Genomic DNA, 27,358 nt, shown 5'->3' with positions numbered 1-27,358 from the left:
TTCTCTAACTCTGAACAGTTACAAGTGTTCTGACAAGGAGCCGCTTCCTTTGCATTTTTCTTTCTTTAAATTCATTCTTTGGTAGGGGTGCTACTGAATTCTACCGTAGGGTGAAAGGAGGAAAGGAAGCAAGTGGACCCGATGACTGTCCCTTGAGATTACACAGCGAATGTTGTTCAGGAATGTGCGGTAATTATGATGACCGGCAGAGTGACAGAGCTGAGACAACGACTCTAAACTTCCAGCTGCCTCCTAGGTGCTGTGTTAGTACTTACAGACCCAAGCGGCTGCTTAGATCTGTTGGAGAATCTTGAGTATCGTTATCACAAAAGGTCGTTTTTTGTGTTTGGTTTCTTCTTTGTACAGTTTCAATATCCAGCGAGCTTTGCCATTTCCATTTTTCTTTTGGCTTTTACCTCCCGCTGTTGCCTTCCCATAGTCAATAGCACATCCTGTGCTGTGAAGCTTGACAATCAAACCTTTATTGACTTTAAAGGAAGAAGAATGTCTTGGAGGCAGATGTCCCAGCTCTGGTGAAATAAATGAACACTGAGTTATAACTGGCTTTTAAATAAAACCTTATCTTAGTGTTAAGTAAGTCTTTGGGTTAAGTTGCAAAGCAATTTAATCTGCCAGCCTTGACTCTGCTGTGGTTTTAGTGCAGATGAAAACTCGGTAAGAATTAGCTGAACAGACCGCCTCCAGGGCATTTTTATGTTCCTGGTGTGTGAAACTTCGTGCAGTACACAAAGGAAATAATAAATTCTCCCCTGAGGACAGTCAGTCAGTCACAGTGTCAGACTGCCATTCCCATTCCAGGACATTCAGCAATTCCCTCCAAGGACGCTCTTTTGCTTGATAAGGTCTTTTCGTTATGTGAGGGCGTAGGATTGGTTTGGGACTCATCCAGCGCCTTGAGGTAATCACAGCAAACCCGGTTACAAACGCTTAGTCTAATTCCCTACCTGAGAGAAATTCTTTTGTGTCTTCCATTACCGTGTTTGCTTTTATTTCTTCTGTGGAATTCTTCACAAGAACTCAAGCATGGCGCTGCTGAGGTACCCTAATAACCTAAGAAGCAAATGTATTTCATGGAAGCTTTAAAAATTCCTAGATTGCATCATAAAAATTCTTCATTAAAGATACGTTTCACTTGACTGTTGTAACAGGAAATCATTAAGTAAATCTATTTGACAGTAATGAAGCATTAGCTATCCACTGAAATGACCTCAGTCGATATGCTAACTACCTGCTTCCAGCTAAATGCCTGCTCTTAGGGACTTGTAAGACTCATACATACTGTAGGTATAGCTTACTATTTGAATATTGTTACTACATTTAAATTGAATAATAATTTTAACAGGTTTAAAATCGTTTTCCACCATCAATAAGAAATGGTTGCCTAGTCGCATGTAAATCAATGAAGTCAGAACACACCCTCTGACCATACACAAAAATAAACTCAAAATGGCTTAAAGACTTAAACATGAGACATGCCACCATAAGACTCTTAGAAGAAATCATAGGCAAAACATTCTCTGACATAAATTGTATCAATGTTTTCTTAGGTCAGTCTCCCAAGGCAATAGAAATAAAAATAAAAATCAACAAATGGCACCTAATCAAACTTACAAGCTTTGGCACAGCAAAGGAAACCATAAACAGACTGAAAAGACAACCTACGGAATGGGAGAAAATATTTGCAAACGATGCGACCGACAAGGGCTTAATTTCCAAAATATACAAACAGCTCATACAACTCAACAACAACAAAAAACCCAATCGAAAAATGGGCAGAAGACCTAAATAGACATTTCTCCAAAGAAGAAATACAGATGGCCAATAGGCACATGAAAAGATGTTCAACATCGTTAATTATTAGGGAAATGCAAATCAAAACTATAATGAGGTACCACCTTACACCGGTCAGAATGGCCACCATTTAAAAGTCTATAAATAACAAATGCTGGAGAGGGTGTGGAGAAAAGGGAACCCTCCTACACTGTTGGTGGGAATGTAAGTTGGTGCAGCCACTGTGGGAAACAGTATGGAGGTTCCTTAGAAAACTAAAAATAGAATTACCATATGATCCAGCAGTCCCACTCCTGGGCATATATCCAGACAAAACTATAATTCAAAAGATACATGCATCCCAATGTTCATTGCAGCACTATTCACAATAGCCAAGACATGGAAACAACCTAAATGTCCATCAACAGATGAATGGATAAAGAAGATGTGGTACATATATACAATGGAATACTACTCAGTCATGAAAAATAATGAAATAACGCCATTTCCAGCAACATGAATGAAACTAGAGATTATCACACTAAGTGAAGGAAGTCAGAAAGAGAAAGACAAATACCATATATCACTTATATGCAGAATCTAAAATATGACACTAATGAACCTATCTATGAAACAGGAACAGACTCACAGACATAGAGAACAGACTTGTGGTTGCCAAGCAGGAGGGGGGTTGGGGGAGGGATGGAGTGGGAGGCTGGGGTGAGTAGATGTAAGCTATTATATATAGAATGGATAAGCAGCAAGGTTCTACTGTAGAGCACGGAGAACTATATTCAGTATCCTATGATAAACCATAAAGGAAAAGAATATTAAAAAAGAATGTATATGTATAACTGAATCACTTTGCTGTACAGCAGAAGTTAACATTGTAAATCAACTATACTTCAATAAAATAAGTGGCTTCCTACTGTATATAAAGTAGATAAACAACAAGGACCTACTATATAGCACAAGGAACTGTATTCAATATGTTGTAATAACCTATTATGGAAAAGACTCTGAAAAAGGAGATATATATATATATGTATAAATGAATCCCTTTGCTGTATACCTGAAACACTGTAAATCAACTATACTTCAATTTTTTTTTTTTTCTTTTTTTGCGGTACGCGGGCCTCTCACTGTTGTGGCCTCTCCCGTTGCGGAGCACAGGCTCCAGACACACAGGCTCAGCGGCCATGGCTCACGGGCCCAGCCGCTCCGCGGCACGTGGGATCTTCCCGGACCGGGGCACGAACCCGTGTCCCCTGCATCGGCAGGTGGACTCCCAACCACTGCGCCACCAGGGAAGCCCTACTATACTTCAATTTTTAAAAGACATTTTAAAAAATATAGGAAATGGTGGCTAAGCAAATTATAGTATCATTTTGAAAGTATTATTGCCTCAGGGCAACTTGAGGTTATTAAAATGGTTGAAGAAAAGTTAAATGCATATACATCACCTAAGTGCAACGACGACTTCTTTTCTTGGATGATTTCCAACTCCTCTTTTAACTTCTTCCCCCACTGTTCATGAACTGTATCTTCCAAAGGCATGGATGACATCTGCGCAAAATGAAGGGACCTCAACATTCCTAACCCTTTCTTTAACACTTGGGTGCCGGACTGGGCCACTGTGTGTGCCCGGTGCTCACTTTCTCTAATTACTCCTCTAGAATGTTACTCGGTTGCCTTCTGTTTGCGTGCCCATTTCCTACTATCTCTGGGAACTCCTCAGGACTGGCTTATATGGCTCTTGACCTTATACTTGACCTTATACTTCTTTAAATCTTTTTTTTCCCCTTGGTCACATGTCTTTACTTATTATCAGCTTCCTCCACTAGAATGTAGGCTTCAGGACATCGTGTTCAGCTGTTCTTTGTATGCAGGATTCTTGATGGTGAGTCAGCCTTGTGGTCACTTCACCAAATGCCTTTCTCTGTGACTGTCTTGATGAATCTAGGACACATTGGGTAGGGTTTGGCCTGGTGGAAAAATATGCCTGGGCTAGAAGTCAGCAGTGCTCACTCCACCATTCATTAACATGTGTACCTGCCTAAGTTTTGTGGTGCTTCTCATTTGTTTTTTTATAAATTTATAAATTTATTTATTTACTTATTTATGGCCACGTTGGGTCTTCGTTGCTACACGCGGGCTTTCTCTGGTTGCGGCGAGCATGGGCTACTCTTTGTTGCAGTGCGCGGGCTTCTCATTGCGGTGGCTTCTTTCTCTTGTTGCGGAGCACAGGCTCTAGGCGCCCGGACTTCAGTAGTTGTGGCCCGCAGGCTTGGTAGTTGCGGCTTGTGGGCTCTAGAGCGCAGGCTCAGTAGTTGTGGCGCACGGGCTTAGTTGCTCCGCGGCATGTGAGATCTTCCCGGACCAGAGATCGAACCCGTGTCCCCTGCATCAGCAGGCAGATTCTTAGCCTCTGCGCCAGCAAGGAAGCCCCCTGGTGCTTCTCATTTGGCATCTGGAAAATGAGGAAGAATCTTATCCGTCTTACCTCAAAGGCAATTTTAAGGACCTGCTTACATGATAGATGTAAAAGCACCTTAAATGTTAAAGTACAGTACATACTTAAAGTGAGTGGCATTATGTGTACCTGTCATTTCTTACTCATTCTCTACCATTTTCCCCTGTTCTGTATTTGTCAAAACACTTACTGCCACCTGAGATTGTCACATTTCTTTATTGATCATCGGCTTCCTCCACTGGAATGTAGGCATCACAGGGCAAGGATCTTGGCTTTTTTGTTCACAGTGGTAACCTCAGTGCCTTGAACCGTGTCTGGCATAAAGTACGAGCCTAACAATGTATGTTGAAAGAATAAATGAAATTTAGTGTTTTACGGAGCCATAGAGCTGCTGATGCATTTCTTAAATCCCAATGTGTTTGGTTTGGGGGATTTATTGTTTAATGTATTTAATATTATTTAATAGAATAAATGAGTGCAGCTTTATTTTTCTAGGAACACTGACCCACGTTTTGTAGCCAAACCCTCTAATTTACTAAAGGTCAGATTTCAACCACTGACATAAGGAGAGAAGCTGGGTTTTCTGTTTTCTCTCCTAGTAGACATAAATACCTCCTTGTCATCTGAAATATGTTTAATTTTTTTACTAACAAAGGGTAAAGAGCTCCTTTGGAAATCTTTGCTCTGAGCCCAGATATGACTTCATGTCAATTTAGAAACCTTTATTAACCTCCCACTTGGACAAGCATTGGGTTTAATGTTGAAGATGTAAAAATGGTTTTTGCCTTCAACAGTATTTGTGTTCATATGTTAATTTCTTCATCAGTAAACCTGCACTGAGCACCACTCAGTGTTGGAAGCCAGGCATTCAGTATGAAGATGCACAGTCCCTGCCCTCAGGGTGCTCAGGAGAGAGAGTGGACCACGGATGAGCTTGAGTTTAGTGATAGGAGTGCCACGTGAAGCTGACCTGCATGGGAGGAAGGGTGTCCTGACCCTGAGCTTGGAGTGAGGGCGTGGCCCCTTGCTCTGGAGAGAGGATGTATTTAAGGAATACTTAAATTCTGTGTAGTGCAATTACAATGCTTTCCCATTTTCCTATATAATAACACTTAAGGAAAAGGTATGGTTTCCCAGTTCTGAGCTAACTGGGGGATCTCTGTGTGTGTCCCCAGTGGGCTACCCTTGGTAGGTCACACTCAAGAAATACCTATGACAGAAGGACCCAGAGAAGGACCCTTACTAGCCATATTTATCAGTAACCATCTGGGCCCTAAAACCAATTCACGTGAGTCTGCTTTCTCATTCTCTAGTATAATTATCTGGATATAAAGACATATTTAGCCATAAGTTGTACATCCAATGGAGACATCAGTCTAGCACACTCTGTAGCAGTGCTATTGACACGGTGGCCATTCTTCTATCACCAGACCTCACAAAACAGAACAACAAAACTTGAAGACTTTGCTTTCATTTAGTCTACAGATTGCTTGGTTTTAAATGTCATGTTATACTTAGTTATAGAAGCGAGTGTGTATGGATCTTATTTTAACTAATATGACAAAGCATTGCTATGATAATATCCACTAAATTATTCTACTCTTCCCTCCCCCCAAGTTACTAACATCATAATTCATACACATTTTTCTCTCTGTTTCTTTGGCAGGTCACCATTATTGCAGACGATAACTGTAGATTTTTATGCTGGTCAAGAGAAAGATTAACTTACTTTCTGGAATCAGAGCCTTTCCTATATGAAATATTTAGGTATCTTATAGGAAAAGACATTACAAATAAGCTCTACTCATTGAATGATCCCACCTTAAATGATAAAGTAAGTGTTTTTCTGAGTCTGTTTTGTTAAATACATATGTATAGTTAGGTATATCTCCTTTTATGCAATATATATTTTCCTGAATCTTCATTAATTAGTCACATGTTAAGTGAAGTGGGGATGCTTGTAATTTAGAGACCCTTCAGGGAATCATTTCTCAAGCGCGAGGAAATATTATGCAATTATTATATTTTCCATGACCTGGTGAGGTGTCTGTGAATGTCAGGGACCTCCATTTGTGGTGATGAGGTGCTAACCTCTTCATAAAGAGTCTTTCAAGCAATCTAAGGAAGATGATAAATGAATGGAAGAACCAGTCAGTGGTATAGGCCATGGAAGGCGAGGCAGGGGGAGGTTGCAGACTGATAAATGCTGATCAGCCCCAGCAAGCGGGAGGTTGGCTTTTTAACCCTGTGTTTTCCAGTCTTGCACATTCTACTGGTCAGGTACCCTCCCAGAACGCCCATAAGTGACGAGAGGTATGGGATGGAAGCCTGCGTCCATTCGGTTAGCAATTTCAGAGCTGTCTAGGTCTCCAACGATTTGCAGTTTGATCTCCACTTCCCCACATTTGCTTAGAAGGAAATTAAAATGATTACAGAAGAGAACTGGCAAACCTTGTTTCCGTGATAAGTACTGTTCTCCAGGGACTATGAGTATGGGTGTGTGCACTCTTCGAGTCATCTTGGTGAAGGCGGTTATCAGATTTGGTTGGTGCTTATTATTTTTCAGATTCATAAATAGGCTATTGAGTATATTACATTTTTCCTAATGTATTTGTAGTAATAGCTTATAATAAAAATTACAGCTACCATTTATTGGGCACTGACTGTGTACCGGATAGTCTTCTATTTCAAGGAAAAGTAAATGTTACTTACAGGGAATAGGAGATCTAAGTCTCATGGCACTCAGAAATCTTACAACTTTGCTTTATAGACGGTCCAAAAGTTGGACCACCAGCTCAGCCTTTGCACACAGCTGTCCATGCTGGAAATGAGGAACAGTATAGTCAGCTCCAGTGAAGATGAAGACGGCCTACACCAGTTTCTTCGGGGCACCTCCAGTGTTTCCTCTCTTCGTAAGTTATCCCCACACTGGAATTCTGATGGATATTGCTAGAAAAGAACAAATGACAACTTTGATCAGAAAAGTAACTTTTCAAGTAGCAAGTGTTTGGCAACCTAAAGGTAACAATAAAAATAATCGAAACTTTTCTAGCTTTTTTTTTTTTTTTGGATTGCACATCAGTTAAAATCCAACTCTAGAATGCTTATTTCCATTTCAGAAACTGTCCACTTGTTTTGCCATATGCTTTTCTCAAACACTGGTTCAGTAGAATAGTATGAACGAGTCCATACGGTTTGCTGGGTATCCAAGCCTTGTTGTTTTCATGATTTTAGTGGAAGCCTAGGCCCAGCATCGTGTTTAAAATGGTAGGACGCAACAGCTGGAGGTTGTACTGCCAGCTGTTATCTCAGTGTGACCACCAGAAGTTAACAGGTGAGTGGGTAATGGAATTTTCCTAAAGATGAAGAAGGCCACTCAACACCCCTGTGAGTCTCCTCATTCACACCAAGAGGCAAGTTTTCCAAGATTCCACTATAGTTTCGATTGTTTAAAAACATTTTAAATAATACTAATGGCACAGATGTTGAAGATTAAATGCTTAACATTAATGCTTAAAATTATTTTAAGAATTATTCCAAGAAAGGTAGTATAAGACTGTGGAACAAATTCACGGGAAAGAGCAGACAGGCAGACAGATTCTCTCACTGCATAAGCTAAAAATTATTAATCTTTACAATTGTATGTTAATCCAAGGTAACTTTTAAGAAAATCCAGATACGCATTTAACAACCCTAAGCGTTTATGTAAATGATCTTGTAACTTTGGATGCTTTAGATAAATCGGATTAAGGATTTTAAGTATCGCATAGTCAGGAGAGGCTGGAATTGACAAGGCCATGTCAATGTAAGCTTCAAAGCAAAGTCTAGGCATAGAAATGCATTGTAGGCCTAAAAGAGATTTCAGGAACAACGCAAATGAGAACGTGGAAACGGCTATATTTTATTCCAAAGTAACTTTTAGAAAGTACAGCTGAGGTTGACCAAACTCTGAATCTACTAGCATGTCAGATGTGTTATCTGCCTTGTTGAAACAGTTTGATGGTCGGTAAGCATTTTCAAATGGACCCATCCTAATTACATGTACAGTGATTTCTAAGAAAGGCCAGCAGAAAGGGAATTACAGTGAAATATTGTATGTGAATTATTTTTCCTGTAGAATATCTTTTTTTGTAGTTTTTTTTTTTTTTTCTTTTTTTTTTTAGTCCCACAGTCTTGCTTAGGAAGCCCTGAGACTGGGCAGTTTATACTATGGCCATTCGTTTTCTTAAAATCAGTTTTGTTTTTCTGTAATATTTTCTTGTATTATCTAAATCTTTTGGACATTTTAGAAAAAGAAAAAAAGCTTCTCTAGAGTATGTTGTTTAAACAGAACTAGAACATGTTTTCAAGATTAATGTTTGCACTGTACTTGCCTTCAGAAACCTTTATTTCCAGGTGTTCCGTGGATGGATCACACACGTTGTGCATACAGACCTGGGTTCTTGCTCTAATAATTCTTAGCTGTGTCACTTGGAGTAAGCCGTATGACCTTTCTAATCTGACATGAGCTGTCATATCTCAGCACAGGCCTGGATCTGGTCACAACTCCTGCTCTGTTTCCTTCCCTCTCCCTTATAGTGAATCGTGAGTTTAATCCAAAAGTCCATTCCCCACATGGATAATTGAAGCTTCTGTGTCTGTGAAGAAGTAGGCAGCCCTTGGAGGCAGAGGGGGCAACTTTACTTCTCAGTTCCCTTGTCCAGTTGTACTTTGCTGTACTGAAAATGTGTACAACTTGCTTATGTTGTTTATTTAATTATTTTAGCCTTAGGTTTATTATATAAGATCTTACATATTGATGCAAATGCATAGAGCCACATATGTGTGCATACTTTTGAGTGTGTGTGTGTGTGTGTGTGTGTGTGTGAACCGCACAGCAAATCCATGTTCATACCTGCTTCCTTTTTTTTTTTGCGGTACGCGGGCCTCTCACTGTTGTGGCCTCTCCCGTTGCGGAGCACAGGCTCCGGATGCGCAGGCTCAGCGGCCATGGCTCACGGGCGCGGCCGCTCCGCGGCATGTGGGATCTTCCCGGACCGGGGCACGAACCCGTGTCCCCTGCATCGGCAGGCGGACCCCCAACCACTGCGCCACCAGGGAAGCCCCATACCTGCTTCCTTTTGACCAGTCTTCATTCTTGGCATCACTCCTGCAGTTTAATGAAAGACATTATTATTTGAGCACAACACTGATATTAATTATGAATTATTTAATTCACCCTATCGCGTGATTCATTAAAAACTGGTTAGTTCTTGTTTCTCTTACTTAGATTTTATCCTGGAACTACTGAAGGCTGTTTTCGTTTTTCTCTTGCCAGATCCATCAATATGCCATCGACTTTTCCAAATTACAAATTACATTCCTTGTAAAACAGAGAATACAAAACCAATCTCTCAGGACTGTTAGGCTGAAATAACGAAATTTAGCACACTTTGAGCATGCAGTAGGCCTCAGTCAATGTTAGGTCCCTAAAACAAGGGCCTAAGCTCTTACTAGTCTGGATTTTTGATGGGCACATGGGGGCAGCTGGGGCAGCTGCTCTCAGCAACAGCATCAGCTTCATGAATGCTAGTGGAGAGAAGGGAACAAACATTTACTGACAATAGCAGGTGTTATTTTTTTCAGGTATTCTCTATACATAATCACATTTAATCTTCACTGCAGTCTACACAGAGGAGAGTTATCTTAGCTTTCACTAGATGACGCAGTGCCAACAGACGGTTCCCCGAATCTCTGGCTGCAATGCTTTCTTTCTCCTTCACCTGCACACTGGATGCTGCTCCAGCTTGTATCCTCCACACTCTGGAACACCAAAGGAGCAGCCGCTGTTTGGGTAAGCTGCCACTTGTGGCATAGGGAGGACAGTGGTGGCAGAATCACCCCACGGCTCTTAAAACTCCTGTTTTGGGCTTCCCTGGTGGCGCCGTGGTTGAGAGTCCGCTGCCAATGCAGGGGAAACGGGTTCGTGCCCCGGGCCGGGAAGATCCCACATGCCGCGGAGCGGCTGGGCCCGTGAGCCATGGCCGCTGAGCATGTGCGTCTGGAGCCTGTGCTCCGCAACAGGAGCGGCCACAACAGTGAGAGGTCCGCGTACCGCAAAAAAAAAAAAAAAAAAACCTCCTGTTTTGAGGTAGCACTTGCCACTTTCACTCATGTCCCCTGGACCAGAGAAGTCACTTGGCCAGAACCACCGTGAATGGGTGGCTCTTTAATCCTCCTTCAGGGGCTACACAGGAAGGGAGGGAAAGCAGGCATGTTGACAATAACACAATCTACCGTGATGAGTATCATTTCACTTTACCGAGAGGAAATTGGGAATATGAGATGTGTACTCACTGTTCCAGATCCTCAGGGGGAGGTGCTGGCAGACAGACGTATCCTGTCTGATTCCTCAGTCCATGATTTTAGACCATATTGCCTCTGTGGTTTAAAAAGAAAAGGAAAAAAAATGCATGAAATGTTTGACCGGTGCTTCATAATTTACAGGTCACTTTCACACCCATTCTTGCATTTGAACCTGATGACTCTGCCAGCTGGGCACAGCGGCCGCTATTACTCACCTCTTTGTAGACGAGCCCACTACACTTAGGGAGAAGGTAGTGTTTGCCAAAGGTCACTTCTTCCCCCTCCATCCCACTTCCTTCAAGAAACCTACCATCCCCCGAATCCTTCATTAGGACCAAGCAGTGCCACAAATACGTTTTCTTAGACCAGTTAATTTCCATTTCAAAGAAAATTTTGGCCTTAATCGTTGTATGGAGGTTCTACGCAGGGACATTTAAAATTATCCAATAATATTCTCCAGTCAGTTAGCTTTGGGTTAGCTTTCACATTGCCTCACGTATGTACTTACAGAACGATGAGCAATGCTGCTCTGTAAAAACTAAATTTATTTTATATATTTTCCTAACCAAAAAACTTTGACATTATTCATTCTAGTCATTAACTCAAACGTAGAAGTAGATTTAAATATTAAAATCCATTTCAATATTTCTCATAATTATTTTTTAAATGAATATCAGGATGTACCCATTCATGGTGGTTCCGGCCAAGTGACTTCTCTGGTCCAGGGGACATGAGTGAAAGTGGCAAGTGCTACCTCAAAACAGGAGCTTTAAGAGCCATGAGCTGAAAAGTCTCGGAATCTCTAGGCTCCCCTTCCCTTTCCATCTCTTTCTGTCTGTGTTTCAGCTTTTTGTTTTCTTTTGTTTGTCCTATAGAGCAGAGATTCTTAAACATATCTATGCATATGCGTAACTTGGACATCTCATGAAAGGCTTTGGTGCAGCAGATGGGGGTGGGGCCTGGAAGTCCATGTGTTTATTAACAGGTGCCCACGTGATACTGATGTGGCTGGTCCCTGAACTATGCCTTGAGTAGTGAGGCTGTAGAATTCCCTGCATTCTGGAATTTGGCTGATTGCATTCCCCTGGTTGTGATTAAGATGTTTCTTGTATTTCTTGAGGCTCACATAGATTCTGGTGAAGGCTCTACTTTTTTCGGTACGCAGGCCTCTCACTGCTGTGGCCTCTCCCGTTGCAGAGCACAGGCTCCGGGCGCGCAGGCTCAGCGGCCATGGCTCACGGGGCCCAGCCGCTCCGCGGCCTGTGGGATCTTCCCGGACCGGGGCACGAACCCGTGTCCGCTGCATCGGCAGGCGGACTCTCAACCACTGCACCACCAGGAAGCCCTGAGATCTCTACTCTTTACCAGGGTCTGGATTCCACTTCAAATGATCATTTAAAGGCAGGAAAGTAAAATAATGAAATAGTCTGAGAAAAACTTTCCTGTGTATTCACTAGCACATAATCCAATTAATTTAACTCTTTTTCGCTTTCCTGTTGCTTCATTTACTTGAGTTCCATGTTTAGAAGTGTGATTGTGAGATAGGATGTCCAGGACGTGTGAGAAGGATTTAATGCCCTCAGATGGATATAAGCTTTCTTCTTTCTGCTCCTGGACCAACGTGCTCATCAGGGTGCCTTGTCATCTCCTTGTCTTTCCGTCCTTACAAGGTTTGGCTCCCTACGTGTGATGTATAAAACACACACACACAGAGATTGACTGTACTTGGCAGTTCCATCATGATAAGTGGTGCTGAGCACAGGCATTGTCATGGCAACAGGTGGACATACTATGTTTCCTTGAAAGTTGAGAACTTTATTTTAGTTAATTGGGGTTAAATGAACCTATTGTTTGGTTTGTTTGTTTTTGGAAAATCCTGAGTCAGTGTAGGTGACCCAGTCAGAACTCATCTTTGAAAGATTTTGCTAGTTTAAACCATGTATTTTTTCAGAAATTATAATTAAAATTTATGATTTCTTAGATAGACTATGGAATAGAGATATTTATTACTGACAAAAAACCTTTACAAGTATTTTCTTATTAATGTCAAGATGGTGCTGTGGACAGTCTACTAATTTCATATGACCTAGATGCACAGGTCTGCTCTAAGCTGAGTTAGTTTGCATCTGGTTCGTATTCTTGGCTGTAAAGACTAGGCAGCATATCTGACGTAATGAGCTTCCCTCACCTCTCTTATCTATTTTTTTTACCTGGAGAGATACAAAAAGCCAATACAACCTTCTTGTTTCATGAAATAGTCTGTTCAACCCAATTTGTATTTTGTTCCCCCTGTGAACAACGGTAGGCTTATAAACAACAAGCTTTACATAAAATTATAGGGAAAGAGAGAGACAGGGATGTGATCAGGCAGCAGGTACCCAGAGGAAGAGCCCGTGAACCATTCTCAGACCCGCCAAGAGGGCTAGTGAAAAGCAGTGCTCCTACTGTGTAGTTGAGCAGAGTGCAGCTGGGGGAGGTTAAATAACCTGGTTAGGGCCACTGGGCCAACCCTGAAACAAAGAAGTGGTGAATTGGTTACAACAGCGGTCCCCAACCTTTTGGGCACCAGGGACCGGTTTCCTGGAAGACAATTTTCCCGGGGGTGGGCATGCAGGCGGGGTGGGGGGATGATTCAGGTGGTAATGCGAGTGATGGGGAGCAATGGGGAGTGGCAGATAAAGCTTTGCTCGCTCACCTGCCACTCACCTCCCGATGTGCGGCCCGGCACCTAACAGGCTGCAGACTGATATTGGTCCGGGGCCCGGGGTTTGGGGACCCCTGGGTTACAAGGTCTTGCCTTGCTTTGGCCCTTACGCATAACCATACGTGAGTGTAAACTTGTTTGGGGATATTCAACCCCTACTGCAGCCACTGACACATGCTGACCACTGTCATACATGTTCTCATTTAATCTTCACAACCCCCCAGTGAGGTAAGTGTTACGTTTCCCCCGTTTCAGGTTGAGGAGTATGACATTCATCTCCTCTGGGTCCTTGGAGCACAGCCCCTCCTGGCTGGGGGGCCGTCTCCAAGGCCCACACTCTCACCAACCCTTTAAATGGCCTCTATCCTCATCCAGCATTTTCTCATCTGTAAAATGACTGTAATAGGATTTTACTGGTTATCTATTTTTAGTCTTTTAAACAAAAATTTTCTTAATTATCAAGTTAATATACACACATAGATATCAAGTAGTAAAAAAAATATCTCAGTGAAAAGAACTGACCCCCTCCAACCTAACTGCTCCCTAAGAGCAATCACATTGGAACAATTTTTGTCCAAAATGATGAATAATGGGCTGTTATTTGATTTATAATCTTAACCTTTATCTTCTAACCTAACTTAGCTCACTTTTAACTTCTCTTCCCCCTTCTGCTCAGTATCATACTACTAGTTTTTATTCCTTTATTGTTTACCTTTGTAACATTAAATAGTACACTTAAACCTCCATTTCTTTTTTCTCTTTGAAACATTGTTTAAAGGTGAGGACATTAGCACCCCTACCATTAGCATCCCTACCCTTACTTACTCTTTCCCCCTGCTACCTTCAAACTGTTGTCTCTTCTTTAACTTTCAAACAATCAAGGTTGATAACATACACATTTCTGTTCCCTCTCTTGTTTTCAAATTGTTTTTAATGTGGTAAAATACACATACTATGCAAATTACCATCTTATCCATTTTAAAATTATGGTTCAGAGGTATTAAATACGTCTGTTCTCTTTGCAGTTAGGTCTTCCTTGCTTTGTCTGTGGGTTGTTTTGTAAAGTTTAAAACAAGTAAATAGTGTTGACATTATGGTTTATTCAGAACCCAATAGTGGGCTATGACTACCCCTTTCTTTAGGTTCCAGTGTCATGATTCCTGATCTCTTCAAAGCAGACTGTTTCTAATAAGTTCAAATGGATTCTGCTTTTGTCAAACACAAACATAACACTACAGTTTACTTCATGCCTTGCCTCTCCTTTTTTTCCCCTGAAGTTTTTTGTCGCTTTGCTCTTAGGGCTGTCTTAGTCACCAGATCCCCCGTATCTTAAAGCTGCTTTTTCTTTCGGGTGAATCCATTTCATTTCTCCTTAAACTCTGAGTAGTTATTTCACCTTTGAGCCATGCCTTTTCATACTGCTTTCTGCTTTTACGGGCATCTCCAGTGGCCTCTCTTTTTCCTTATCCTTGCCTCTTTGGTCTCACATCCCCGCTCTCTCAGGCCATCAATTCCGTGTCCCCTTTTTCTCAGACCTTCCTCACAGAGCTTTCCACCCTCGTACCTCACCCGGACTGGTGATTCTCTGGGTCTGTTGCACAGCTGCCATCCCGGAACCGCCTTCCCTGTTCCCCGGAGTTTATCCACCAGCTCTGCAGCCCTAAAGCTTTCTCTTTGGGGCAGAAAAGGGCTGCAGGACTCTCGCTGTTCCGTGGCTACTCACACCTGTTGCCATGCAGCTCAGGGCGCCGACCGCCCATCTCAGGAGTCGGGAACTGATCTGAGAACCTCCCATAGGAGCCACTAACCTCCTCTTCCTCCCCGTAATTGCGATAATCTGTATACTTCCTTGCTTGAGTCCCTCAGTGCTGGTGCTGAGTCCCTCCAAGGGAAATTAGGTACAAAGGCCAAACCTACCCTTCTTCAGAAAGCTTCAGTCCAAATTCAGTTTCTGCAATTTAAAACAATCTTATGACCTCAATGAAAAGAACCTCTTTTTAATTTAAAAAAGTTTTATGATGTAAGTAGGTAAAGGCAGGAAAGGGGATGATAATCCTTTCTAGCAAAGAAGCCATTAAATTTTTCCGCTTGGGAGGGAGGGAGACGCAAGAGGGAAGACATATGGGAACATATGTATATGTATAACTGATTCACTTTGTTATAAAGCAGAAACTAACACACCATTGTAAAGCAATTATACTCCAATAAAGATGTTAAAAAAAACAAAAAACAAATGACATTTCCCAGCCTAAAAAAAAAAAAAAATTTTTCCCCATCCCCATTCATCAAAAAATGTATAATCTAATTAAAATTCTAATCCCCTGTAAGGTTTTTAATTACTTGCTAAAGCAGTTGGCCAGATGGTTCAACATAATAAAAATAAGAACACTTTGAAAGGAATGAAGTAAATGTCATCAAAGTTAACAGAAAAAAGGGGGAAAAATCTTACCACATTATATCGGATAGTTTACAGAAGTGTCACTCCTTGTTAAAAAGTGTATTTCTGAAGCAGAGCGAGAAGTCATTCGACAAACTTCATATCATGGTCCTGTACTTACTTGAAGATCAAACTTGAGGTCGCTTATTCATTCTCTGGAACACATGTGACCTTCAGTCTGGATTTAAGAACAACAAATATGTCTGTTTACTTTTTCCTGTGAGGAGAGGCCCTCAGGCCCTCATGTAATCATAAGCACCTGAAACAGAAAGAAGCTTAATAAGGACAGGGCTCTATCAAAGGGAATGCCTCTTACCTAACTTTTTACCACGCGGATAGCAGAGTTTCGATGGATTCTTATGTAAGATCGCCGTGGTCTGTGTAGAAAAAGGCTTCCTGGCGTTCTGTAACTCGGGACTTTAGGAAGACAGGAAAAGGCCTGGCAGGACAGCCTGAGCCCATCCTCCGTGGAGGCCCCTGGCTGGTTTGCAACTGCAGGCAATGACCCTCAGGGACGCACAGTGGGTCTTAATCACCAGCTCCTTTTCTTCTCAACTAGGATCCAGCACGAGCCACTGCCTGAACAGGTCTGCTGAGAAGAGACTCTTTTCCCAGATCCAAAGCCCCCCGTGGGTGTCCCCAGTGTTGTCACCCCCTGTGGTCTGGCGTGTGTGGAGGTGTCCACTGTTTGGTTCAGGGCTCTTACCTCTAAGTCTGTCTTCTGCATTTGCTCAGAGCCCGTGTTTCTGAGTTTTGAGTTTTTCTCTTACCCTCAGGAGGGCTGCCTGGTGTTCCTGTTCTCTTTCCCACCTGAACACACCGAACGTGGTACACAGCTCAGAGTAAATTCTGCTCCGCTGGCTGTGCCTTTTCCAGGCCTTGCTATCTGTGGAAGGGATGTGTACGTCTTCTTGGCGGGATGGTTTTTGGGTTTTTTGTTTTTGTCACGTGGTATAATATGAAACATGCCCCAAGCAAAAGTAACTCGATGGAACCGTTTAACAATTTCACACCTGATAAGTCTGGACTGAAGTTCAGTCTAAGACATTTGTTTTACATCCTTTTAGAGTAAACTGTGTTAATTGGCAGCCAGTGCCAATTGGAAGGTGTTGATAGCTGATAGCCCAAAATAATGCTAATTATCTCTTCTTGATTATAATAAACACCAAAGGATATAGTTAACCACTTCTGTCTCCCAACTCTGAAAGCGGTTTTAATAGAAAAAGGATAAAAATCAGTTTTCTGGAAAATTTGTGGATACGGAATGATTTGCCCCTCTAGAATTTGGGATAAATGAAAAGTAAAGCATTATACGGAGGTCATGAACCTCACAGTAACGTCCTCGAGGGGCAAAAGTGACTTGAAAAAGCATTTGGCTAAAGATAAGCTCAATTTCTTCCTCTGTTCTCTCGTCATGTTCTCCTACTTAGGGATGGTATTGGGCCTTCTGGGCCAAGTTCTGAGGATGCATCAATGCATAAGATTAATGAAGAACTGGGCAAACTTGTAGAAAGAATTTACTAATGTTCAACTTGTGAAATGTAAGACAGTCCCCTTAAAGCAGAATTCTTTTTTTCGTTGTTGTTCATACTCCAAATTGGGTTTGGATTTATTAGCGGACAAAGAAATGATTTCTGGCAGCACCGTGATGACCTGAGCCTTTCCACTTGAACCAGCAGGTGTCCTGTGGAGGGTGGAGAACACCGGGTGTTCACCAGGGTGAGTGAGCTCCTTCTCTGGGAAGTCTGCCTTTCTCCTGGCCATGACGGTGGCCAGTTCCTGTGTAGGGCCAGGTGAACCTCATACTTGGCCCTTAGTGGTACAGAAGCCAGGCTCCCTGAGGTTGAGACAGAGAGTGGACTCTCTCTGCGACTCTGATTCCTGTCGAGGGGTCAGGCAGCCGGCTGGCTCTGGCGGCTTCCGGCAGCTACAAGTCAGACGGTGTCCCTGTCACCTTCCAGTACATCTGCCGATGGAGAAAGAGCAACAGGCACTGTGCTGGGAACTGGGGTGTTGGGGGGCTGGTGGGCCCTAACGCAGCCACAAAGGCTGAAAGGGCATCTCTTCTTCTCTGTGTGAAAAGAGCACAAGGGCTGGCAGTCTCGCTGGGCCGTCGGGGCCTCCTGGTTTACCCTGGCCAAATACGTTTCCGAGTGGGTCCCGCCCCGGTGGGAAAGGCGTTTATCCACAGCATCTCCCCGTCTCTATTTCCTTCACAGGTGTCCTGGTTGTCCTTGCTTTATTTAGCCTCTGAGTATAAATTAGAAATAATGACATGGATACGGTGAGAATGAATTGCTCCCGAAAGTACAGTGTAGTTCCTGAGACGTAAAATGATACAGGGGCAGAGACTATGTTTGATTCGTTTTTATTTCCCCAACATTTAACCCAGCCTCTCAGCCTTGTAGTCACTTGGGGATTCTCTTTGCTGATTGGATGGAAACTTTGTAGCAGGTGACGATACTGACAAACTTCACTGATGCTGACTTGAGGGGACAGTACTCCTGCCTGTGCTATAAGCACTGTCGAATCATCAATGATACGAAAGTGATGTCCCTCAGGGGATGTGATAAAGAATATAGTGATAACAGTCACCTTTCATAGCGAGGTTTTACCGTAACCCGAGACCTGCATGCGCTTGAGGGACTCGGGTGGCCACCCCACTGCCAGGGCAGGGACCTGACCCTCAGAGATCCAGTCTGATGGCCATGTGATATTCCCAAGTCCTCAGGATCGGCTTTCTGAAGGCCCTGTGCAGAGTTTCGGAGGAGGGATTTTTCTCATGTACTCAGTAATTATCAAGGACCTGGCTATGTGTGGGTGCTTCAGAGAGGCTGCAGGAGAGAAGGGGCAGTGATGACTGCCCTCAAAATGCTTGTTCTCCAGTAAGGGAGAGATGCAAGTATTTGTTGTCCGGTGGAGAACAGAATCTCCCCACAGAAGGAATTAGGAAAGATTACAAAGGAAGGAGGTGGGGCTTGAACCGCACCTTGAGGAGTGGATAGGAATTTGGTGGGTAGAGAGGAGAATGGAGAAACCAGTCGGAGGGAGAGAAAAGCAAGGGGAGAAAAGGAAAAGGATGGGCTGGATTTGGGGAGCAGTGAGTTTGCTAGAGCTTGGACCAGAAGGGAAGGAGGCCCCTGGATGTCACCCCAGGACTGTGGATGACTCTTGCTTGACTATCTTTTACCATTACATCATAAGCACTATAGCTCTTCCTTTCCCAGGTAAATAGAGTGGGGACAGAATAAATTCTTTCACAGTATCAGTGAAAAAAAAATGTTGCCTGCTATATCAGTAGACAAAAGATGTTACAGCCACCCTGACGGTGAGCCCTGAAGGAGCTCAGGAGAGAAACAGGATGCCCGCCATCTAGCAGTCTGCCACCGCCACCACCCCCTGACCGTGCACCCTGAGGGGACTCAGGATGCGAAAGCACAGGATCCTGGCCCCAGATAGCTGAGGTGCATAGCAAAGAAATGATTTCAGTGAGCCCAGACTCCTGCCTCTTCCGATACCCAGAAAAGCGCTAACTTCCTTAACTTGCGATGTCTTGTTTCCTTTAATTAACAGTAATCTTCTGATGCTCTGACTCCCTGGTCTTTGTTGCGAAAACTCCTACGTATCCTGGCTTCTCCCTTCCCTCTTTGGAGCCATCTCCCAGAGCGATCTATCTGAGAGGCTGTGTCCCGGCCTTAAGTCCTCAGTTTTGTTCGCCAAATAAAACATAATTCTCAACGTTTAGGGTGTGCATTCTTTTTTCAGTCAACAACAGAGAAGCTGAAAGTTCTCACAAAGTTTCTCTAGGTCATTTCCAGTGGGATTGGGTCCTCTCTCCATTCTCTCTCAATGGAAAAAGGCAGTGATTGGTGAGGTTAGTTAAGGGGGCAGATTACATTTTGGCCCCGATGTAGACAGCACCCTCACATTACCACAGAACGTCACCCCTGGTTTGATAGATGGGCTTAAAAACTACAAACCAATTTCCCCCACTTCCCCAGCCCAAATGCGTTGGGCGTGTTTGTGTTATGTGTGTCGTACACTTAGGTCTGAATGCTCTACGTAACGGATTGGGCATAATGCTCTTAGACGTGCCATCTTGCTTGTTCTGAGGGTTTTATCTGTCTGCAAATACTCAGCCTAAGTTAATATTTCATGAGACCCAATCATAACTTGAGGCTAGAAATATGATGGAAGCCATGGCTATTGTTTTTTCTTAAAAAAAAAAAACCAAAAAACAATTTTGCTGCACTCTTAGATTGAGAAACACAAACCCCTATTTGAGCACAAGTCCCATTTCCTTTATGTGCTGTTCCTATGAGTGACGATGAATTTTAACAAGTTTCCTAATGATTTAGGCCATTGCTCTCCTAAGGCCTTATTATTAACTCGTTTTACTGACTTACATTTACAAAGGGATTATAACATCCTAGGCACAGATGTAAGAACTTAACAAGTGTCGAGTCATGTAATCCTCTTAACCACCATGTGGAGTAGATGGTATTATTATGATTTCTATTTTACAGATAGAGAAATTGAGGCACAGAGAGGTGAAGTAACCTGCCCAAGGTCTCACAGATAGGTCACGTTGCCATTCGAGTAGACGTGCGAATCTGAGGTTATGTTTGGTGTGTCTGCTGTCACCTGTGTAAAAAGGGATACAAAGAACGTGTCTGAGAGATTCTCCCCTGCTGTGCTCAGAGGCAGAATTGTGTTCTTGGACTATTTTAATCGAGGGTGATTTTCTACCGTTTACGTCAGTAGTTGTCTCTCTGGAAACTCAGTACTTTAATTGACTGTAAATGTTGGAAAGTGAACAATTGCCATGTATATACAACAAACACACTAGCTCTGCTGAAGTCCAGCCCTGTGTAATTATGATCTTTTCATGTTGGAAGATGTGGCTGTGGATCAGGGCATCTCCCCATATGTGTGGCAATGACTGTAGAGTTAATAATTAAATGACAGTTATTGTATGTAACTTATTGCTTCCTCCCACCCCCCAAAAAAACCTCAACCATAAAAAAGAATGAAATGTTGCCATTTGCAACAACATGGGTGGACTTGGAAGGTATTATGCTGTGTGAAATAAGTCAGATAAAGACAAATACTGCGTGAGATCACTTATGTGTGGAATCTAAAAAATACGACAAACTAGTGAATCTAACAAAAAAAAAACCAGACTTATAGAGAACTAGTGGTTACCAATGGGGAGAGGGAAGGGAGAGGAACAAGATAGGGATAGGGGGTCAAGAGGCACAAACTGTATAAATAAGCTACAAGTATATATTGTACAGCACAGGAATATAGCTAACATTTTGTAATAACTAAGTGGAATATAAACTTTAAAAACTGTGAATCGCTGTAATGTACACCTGTAACTTACATAATACTGTACCTCAACTGTACTTCGATAAAATTAACAAAAAGTTTTTTTAATGTTTATGTAATGATGTTATGTGAATCTTTAACTGGAAAACAGTGATAAATGTCATATATGCCAAAGAGACTTCTTAAGTTAAAATAATTTATATGTAAACGAACATCATTTCTTGCTAAATACGATATTAATGTTCTCTCCTAACAATGGCCACGTTGATTCCAAAGCTGTCCATGGAAGGAACACACAGAGCCTCCCCCCCAAGATGTGTACATATCAGGCCCCCAAAAGTCCATTTCCCAGGTATCTTTATCCTGATCTCAAAATTCTATCAGTTAAGTAAGCAATGTAGTATACTTTTCATCCAAATGAATAAAGGTGAAATGAAAAATATATATATCTTGAAAAAAATGACAGTGACATCTCCTATGTGCCCAGCACCGTGCCAAGCACATTCCATTATTTTGTTTAACCCTCCCAACAACCCCATGAGGCAGGTCCTGTGAACATCTCCTTTCCACAGAGAAACAGGCTTAGAGAGGTTTAGTAATGGAGGACAGGTCGCACAGCCAGGAAGCGGCACAGCAAGGATCTGAACCCTGGAAGTGTTTCCTTGAGCCTCTGGTCCTGACCACCGTTCACTGCCTCCCACACTCCAATCCGTGCATGGAGCACACGGCCGGCCCCCACCCCTCCTCCTCGCTGAACGCTCTCAGGGTTGCTGCACCCTCTGGTCTGCAGCTGATTCTGGCCAGGGGTTAACAGCTGATCTTGATAAATTTCTTGTAGGCTTTCTGCTTTGTGTCTTCATAGAATCCTGCTACTGTCCTTTGCTGTACAGCAAGTATTTGAAGAGTCAGATTTCACCCACTGTTCCTCCATCATCAACCTCACCCCCAGCCTGAGTTCAGCGTTTGCTGGTTGATTGATTGCTAACTGACCCCGCCCTGCTGGAGGGCAGAGCAAGAATCCGGCACAGGCATGGGTAGGGCCAAGGGAGACCATGACAAAGCGGAGCCTGACATGGAACGTGGGAACAGTATGGAAGAGAGTTTGCTGTAATATTAGGCACCTTGAGAAGCCCATGTACCCATTTATAATACCTTTTACTCTTACTGTTAGATAATGTTTTTTTCTGCATCAAGCATGGTGTGCATTACAGTAGATGCTCAATTAGCATTTGGTGAATGCATGAACGAATGAGGGATGGACAGAACGCGTGAGTTATTGTTTGGTTTCTTATCCGCTGCCATTTGGGATTTATTTCCTCCACCCGGCTCTTCCCTCCTGCATGCCTGGATTCTCCTTCTCACCACCTTCTCTCTCTCCCTCTCCCCCGTCAGTCCAGGTAGTGGCTGGACAGGTGGTGGCAAGAAATGTTCTTTTAGGGCTTCCCTGGCGCAGTGGTTGAGAGTCCGCCTGCTGATGCAGGGGACACGGGTTCGTGCCCCGGTCTGGGAAGATCCCACATGCCACAGAGCGGCTGGGCCCGTGAGCCATGGCCACTGTGCCTGCACGTCCGGAGCCTGTGCTCCGCAGCGGGAGAGGCCACAGCAGTGAGAGGCCCATGCACCGCAAAAAAAAAAAAAAAAAAAAGAAATGTTCTTTTAGGTGGTGATCCAGATGGTGTTAGGTTCTATAATTTTGGAGTAGAACCATTCTTTAGGGAAATTAGGACTTAAACCAGCCTTCAAGGGACTCGAATCACCACATATGATGTTACTGTAGGAGTGTGCATTCTGAGTTCTAAGCAGACCTTGGGGCAACCCACTGGGAGCTGCATATGTTTGAGAAGCTCATACCATCCAGGCATCTGCAGTGGCATCCCCTCCACATCTGTTCTCACGGACTACGAAAGGCTTCTTGACTTTCATGCCTTGCATTTGGTCCATAAGACATTTCGTCCACACCAAGGTCCTTGATATTTGGTCGTATTTGGTCCTGTCCAGAATGTCCATGGAGACATTTGGTCCATGCCAAAAGGCCCTTGATATTTGGTCTTATCCAAAATGATTTGGCATGCACAGCAATCAGAGAAGAAAAAGAAATAAAAGGGATCCAAATTGGAAAAAAAGAAGTAAAACTGTCACCGTTTGCAGATGACATGATACTATACATAGAAAATCCTAAAGATGCTACCAGAAAACTACTAGAGCTCATCAATGAATTCGGTAAAGTTGCAGGATACGAAATTAATATACAGAGGGACTTCCCTGGTGGCGCAGTGCTTAAGAATCCGCCTGCCAATGCAGGGGACTCAGGTTCGATCCCTGATCCGGGAAGATCCCACATGCCATGGAGCAACTAAGCCCATGCGCCACAACTACTGAGCCTACGCTCTAGAGCCCACAAACCACAACTATTGAGCCTGTGTGCTACAACTACTGAAGCCCGCACACCTAGAGCCCGTGCTCCACAGCAAGGGAAGCCACTGCAATGAGAAGCCCATGCACCACAATGAAGAATAGCCCCCCCTCGCCACAACTAAAGAAAGCCCACACACAGCAATGAAGACCCAATGCAGCCAAAAAATAAATAAATAAAATATTTTAAAAATGTTTTAAAAACAACAAAATTAATACACAGAAATCTGTTGCATGTCTATACACTAACAAAGAAAGATCAGAAAGAGAAATTAAGAAAACTCCCATGGGGTTTCCCTGGTGGCACAGTGGTTAAGAATCCGCCTGCCAATGCAGGGGATACGGGTTTGAGCCCTGGTCTGGGAAGATCCCACATGCCGCGGAGCAACTAAGCCCGTGTGCCACAACTACTGAGCCTGTGCTCTATAGCCCGTGAGTCACAACTACTGAAGCCCACGAGTCACATCTACTGAAGCCCACGCTCCTAGAGCCCGTGCTCCGCAAAAAGAGAAGCCACTGCAATGAGAAGCCTGCACACTACAACAAAGAGTAGCCCCCGCTTGCCGCAACTACAGAAATCCCGCATGCAGCAACGAAGACCCAACACAGCCAAAAATAATAAATAAAATAAATAAATTTATTTTTTTTTAAAAGAAAGAAAACTCCCATATACCATTGCATCAAAAAGAATGAAATACCTAAGAATAAACTTACCTAAGGAGGCAAAAGACCTGTACTTTGAAAACTATAAGACACTGATGAAAGAAATCAAAGATGACACAAACAGATGGAAAGATACACCGTGTTCTTGGACTGGAAGAATCAATATGGTTAAATGACTATTCTCCCCAAGGCAATCTACAGATTCAATGCAATCTCTATCAAAGTACCAATGGTATTTTTCACAGAACTAGAACAAAATATTTTAAAATTTGTATGGAAACACAAAAGACCTCAAATAGCCAAAGTAATCTTGAAAAAGAAAAATGGAGCTGGAGGAATCAGGCTCCCTGACTTCAGACTATACTATTACAAAGCTATGGTAATCAGAACAGTATGGTAGTGGCACAAAAACAGAAATATAGATCAATGGAACAGGATAGAAATCCCAGCAATAAACCATGCACCTATGGTCAATTAATCTATGACAAAGGAGGCAAGACTATACAATGGAGAAAAGACAGTCTCTTCAATAACTGGTGCTGGGAAAACTGGACAGCTACATGTAAAAGAATGGAATTCGAACCTTCTCTAACACCATGCACAAAAATAAACTCAAAATGGATTAAAGACCTAAATGTAAGACCAGATACTATAAAACTCCTAGAGGAGAACATAGGTAGGACACACTTTGACATAAATCACAGCAATATATTTTTGGATCAGTCACCTAGAGTAATAGAAATAATAACAAAAATAAACAAATGGGACCTAATTAAATTTAAAAGCTTTTGCACAGCAAAGGAAACCATAAAAAAACCCAAAAGACAACCTACAGAATGGGAGAAAATATTTGCAAATGGTGCAACCAACAAGGGATTAATCTCCAAAATATACAAACAGCTCATGCAGCTCAATAAAAAAAAAAAAATCCAATCAAAAAATGGGCAGGGCTTCCCTGGTGGTGCAGTGGTTGACAGTCCACCTGGTGATGCAGGGGACGTGGGTTCGTGCCCCGGTCCGGGAAGATCCCACATGCCGCGGAGCGGCTGCGTCCGTGAGCCATGGCCGCTGAGCCTGCGCGTCCGGAGCCTGTGCTCCGCAACGGGAGAGGCCACAACAGTGACAGGCCCGCGTACCGCAAAAAAAAAATGGGCAGAAGATTTACATAGACACTTCTCCAAAGAAGATATACAGATGGCCAAAAGCCATATGACAAGATGCTCAATGTTGCTAATTATTACGGAAATGCAAATCAAAACTAGGAGGTATCATCTCACACCAGTCAGAATAGCCATCATCAAAAAGTTTACAAATAAATACTGGAGAGGGTGTGGAGAAAAGGGAACCCTCCTACACTGTTGGTGGGAACGTAAATTGTTGCAGCCAGTACGGAAAACAGTATGGAGGTTCCTTAAACTAAAAATAGAGCTACCATATGATTCTGCAATCCCACTCCTGGGCATATATCCAGAGAAAACCATAGTTCAAAAAGGTATATTCACCCCAATGTTCACTGCAGCAGTATTTACAGTAGCCAAGACATGGAAGCAACCTAAATGTCAATTGACAGAGGAATGAATAAAGAAGATGTGATACATATATACAATGGAATATCAGCCACAAAAATGAAATAATGCCATTTGCAGGAACATGGAGGGACCTAGAGATTATCATACTAAGTGAAGTAAGCCAGAGAAGCACAAATATCGTGTGATATCACATGTGTGGAATCTAAAAAACTAATGCAAACGAACTTATTTACAAAACAGAAACAGACTCACAGACTTTGAAAACAAACTTATGGTTACCAGAGGGGAAAGGTGTGGGGGAGGGAGGGATAAATTAGGAGTTTGGGATTAACATACACACTGCTATATATAAAACAGATAATCAACAAGGTCCTCCTGTAGAGCACAGGGAACGCTACTCAATATTCTGTAATAACCTCTCTGGGAAAAGAATCTGAAAAAGAGTGGATATACATATATGTATAACTGAGTCACTTTGCTGTACACCTGAAACTAACACAACATTGTAAATCAACTGTATTCCAATATAAAATAAAAATTAAGTTAAAAAAATACAGTATTTACGGAAACTGCATTCCTGGTGCCAGCTATAGATGCCCAGAGAGTTTTATCTTCCAGTTGGAGTTTGCCATTGATCAGGCCAGCATCAGGGAATCAGGGAAGGCTGTCCGTTAAGTGGTTCTTCTTTCTGTGTCTCTGACAGATGTGTCACCCCTACACCAGCGAGCCTCTGCGAAGATGAACCCAATAGAGGAAGGGGCGGAAAACGATGACGAGGTCTTTGAACCCGTGTCCTCGAATACGCTTCAAGTTCGTCGCTGGCCTTGATCCCAAGAGAGGATTCACGTTACCAAGAGGGAAACTGTCTGGAAGAGATCCTGAAAAATACCAGCACTTTTTCACAGCTTTTCAATTGTTCTGCTTTAATATTGATACTCCCAGCCTGGGAGAGTCTGAGGGCAGGAAAGGGAGGGAGATTCAAAACATGGGAAGGTTATCTTCTCTTTTTACTGGTCAGCTTTCTGTTCCACTGAGCCTTCTGACTAAACCGAGTGCTATTTTTGAGAGATATTTTTTCACAGTGTTTTCTAGATATGTTATCATTTAACTTAAAAAAATCTTAGCGCTTTGTCATTGCAAATGCCTTCACTTATCTTTCCGAGCTGTTCCTTTTCGTCAGAGACAGTTTTTTCTCTGCCGTGGCAATGGGGCTGTCCGTTTGATAGTTTTAACAAACAATGTAAGTTTGAAATTGAGGCTAAGGTAACATTAAAAAGCAGGGAATCTCAGGCTTCGCTCAGTTGATTTTTTGGCCGGAAAATTTTAAAGAAAGGTGTGATGCGATTCATGTATATTTTTCTCTCAGGCCAGACACGTCATTCTACTAGACTGCTTTCCTTTTGTGGGCATTGTGTGGATAGCTTGATAATGAACAAAGCTCGTCAGACTTTGCTCACACTACCCTTATATTATACTGTTTGGAAGTTGGGCTGAGCCCTAAAGCTGGAAAAGTTAACAGTGGAAGCGGTTCTGAGCCTGGGGTCGGCCTTTGACTAAACCAGCCCAGCTTGCCCCACACTCTGCTGTGGGAAGCACGTTCCTTGGGGTGGGAGGACCGGAGAGTCAAGTGGCCAAACAAGTGTCGCAGAATGACGAGGCAGACGGAGCCGCCG

At 42.9% G+C, this 27,358-nt stretch overlaps 1 protein-coding gene across 1 annotated transcript in view; it reads left to right on the top strand.

Annotated features, from left to right (window-relative positions):
- The window catches only part of POPDC1 (popeye domain cAMP effector 1), a 39,207-nt gene extending 12,339 nt beyond the window's left edge, over positions 1–26,868 (top strand). Inside the window, exons 6-8 of the mRNA XM_022562549.3 lie at positions 5,931–6,098; positions 7,035–7,176; positions 26,389–26,868. Of these exons, the coding sequence (XP_022418257.2) occupies positions 5,931–6,098; positions 7,035–7,176; positions 26,389–26,513 (435 nt within the window). The 3' untranslated portion in view covers positions 26,514–26,868. The remainder of the gene's footprint in view (positions 1–5,930; positions 6,099–7,034; positions 7,177–26,388) is intronic.
- Positions 26,869–27,358: the final 490 nt, after the last annotated feature.

The sequence above is a fragment of the Delphinapterus leucas genome, chromosome 12 (assembly GCF_059928025.1).
Source record: "Delphinapterus leucas isolate spDelLeu-1000000601 "Yukka" chromosome 12, BTC_Dleu_Yukka2, whole genome shotgun sequence".
Taxonomy (NCBI): domain Eukaryota; kingdom Metazoa; phylum Chordata; class Mammalia; order Artiodactyla; family Monodontidae; genus Delphinapterus; species Delphinapterus leucas.
Note: the sequence above shows the minus strand (reverse complement) of the source record. Positions and strands in the feature narration are given on the sequence as shown.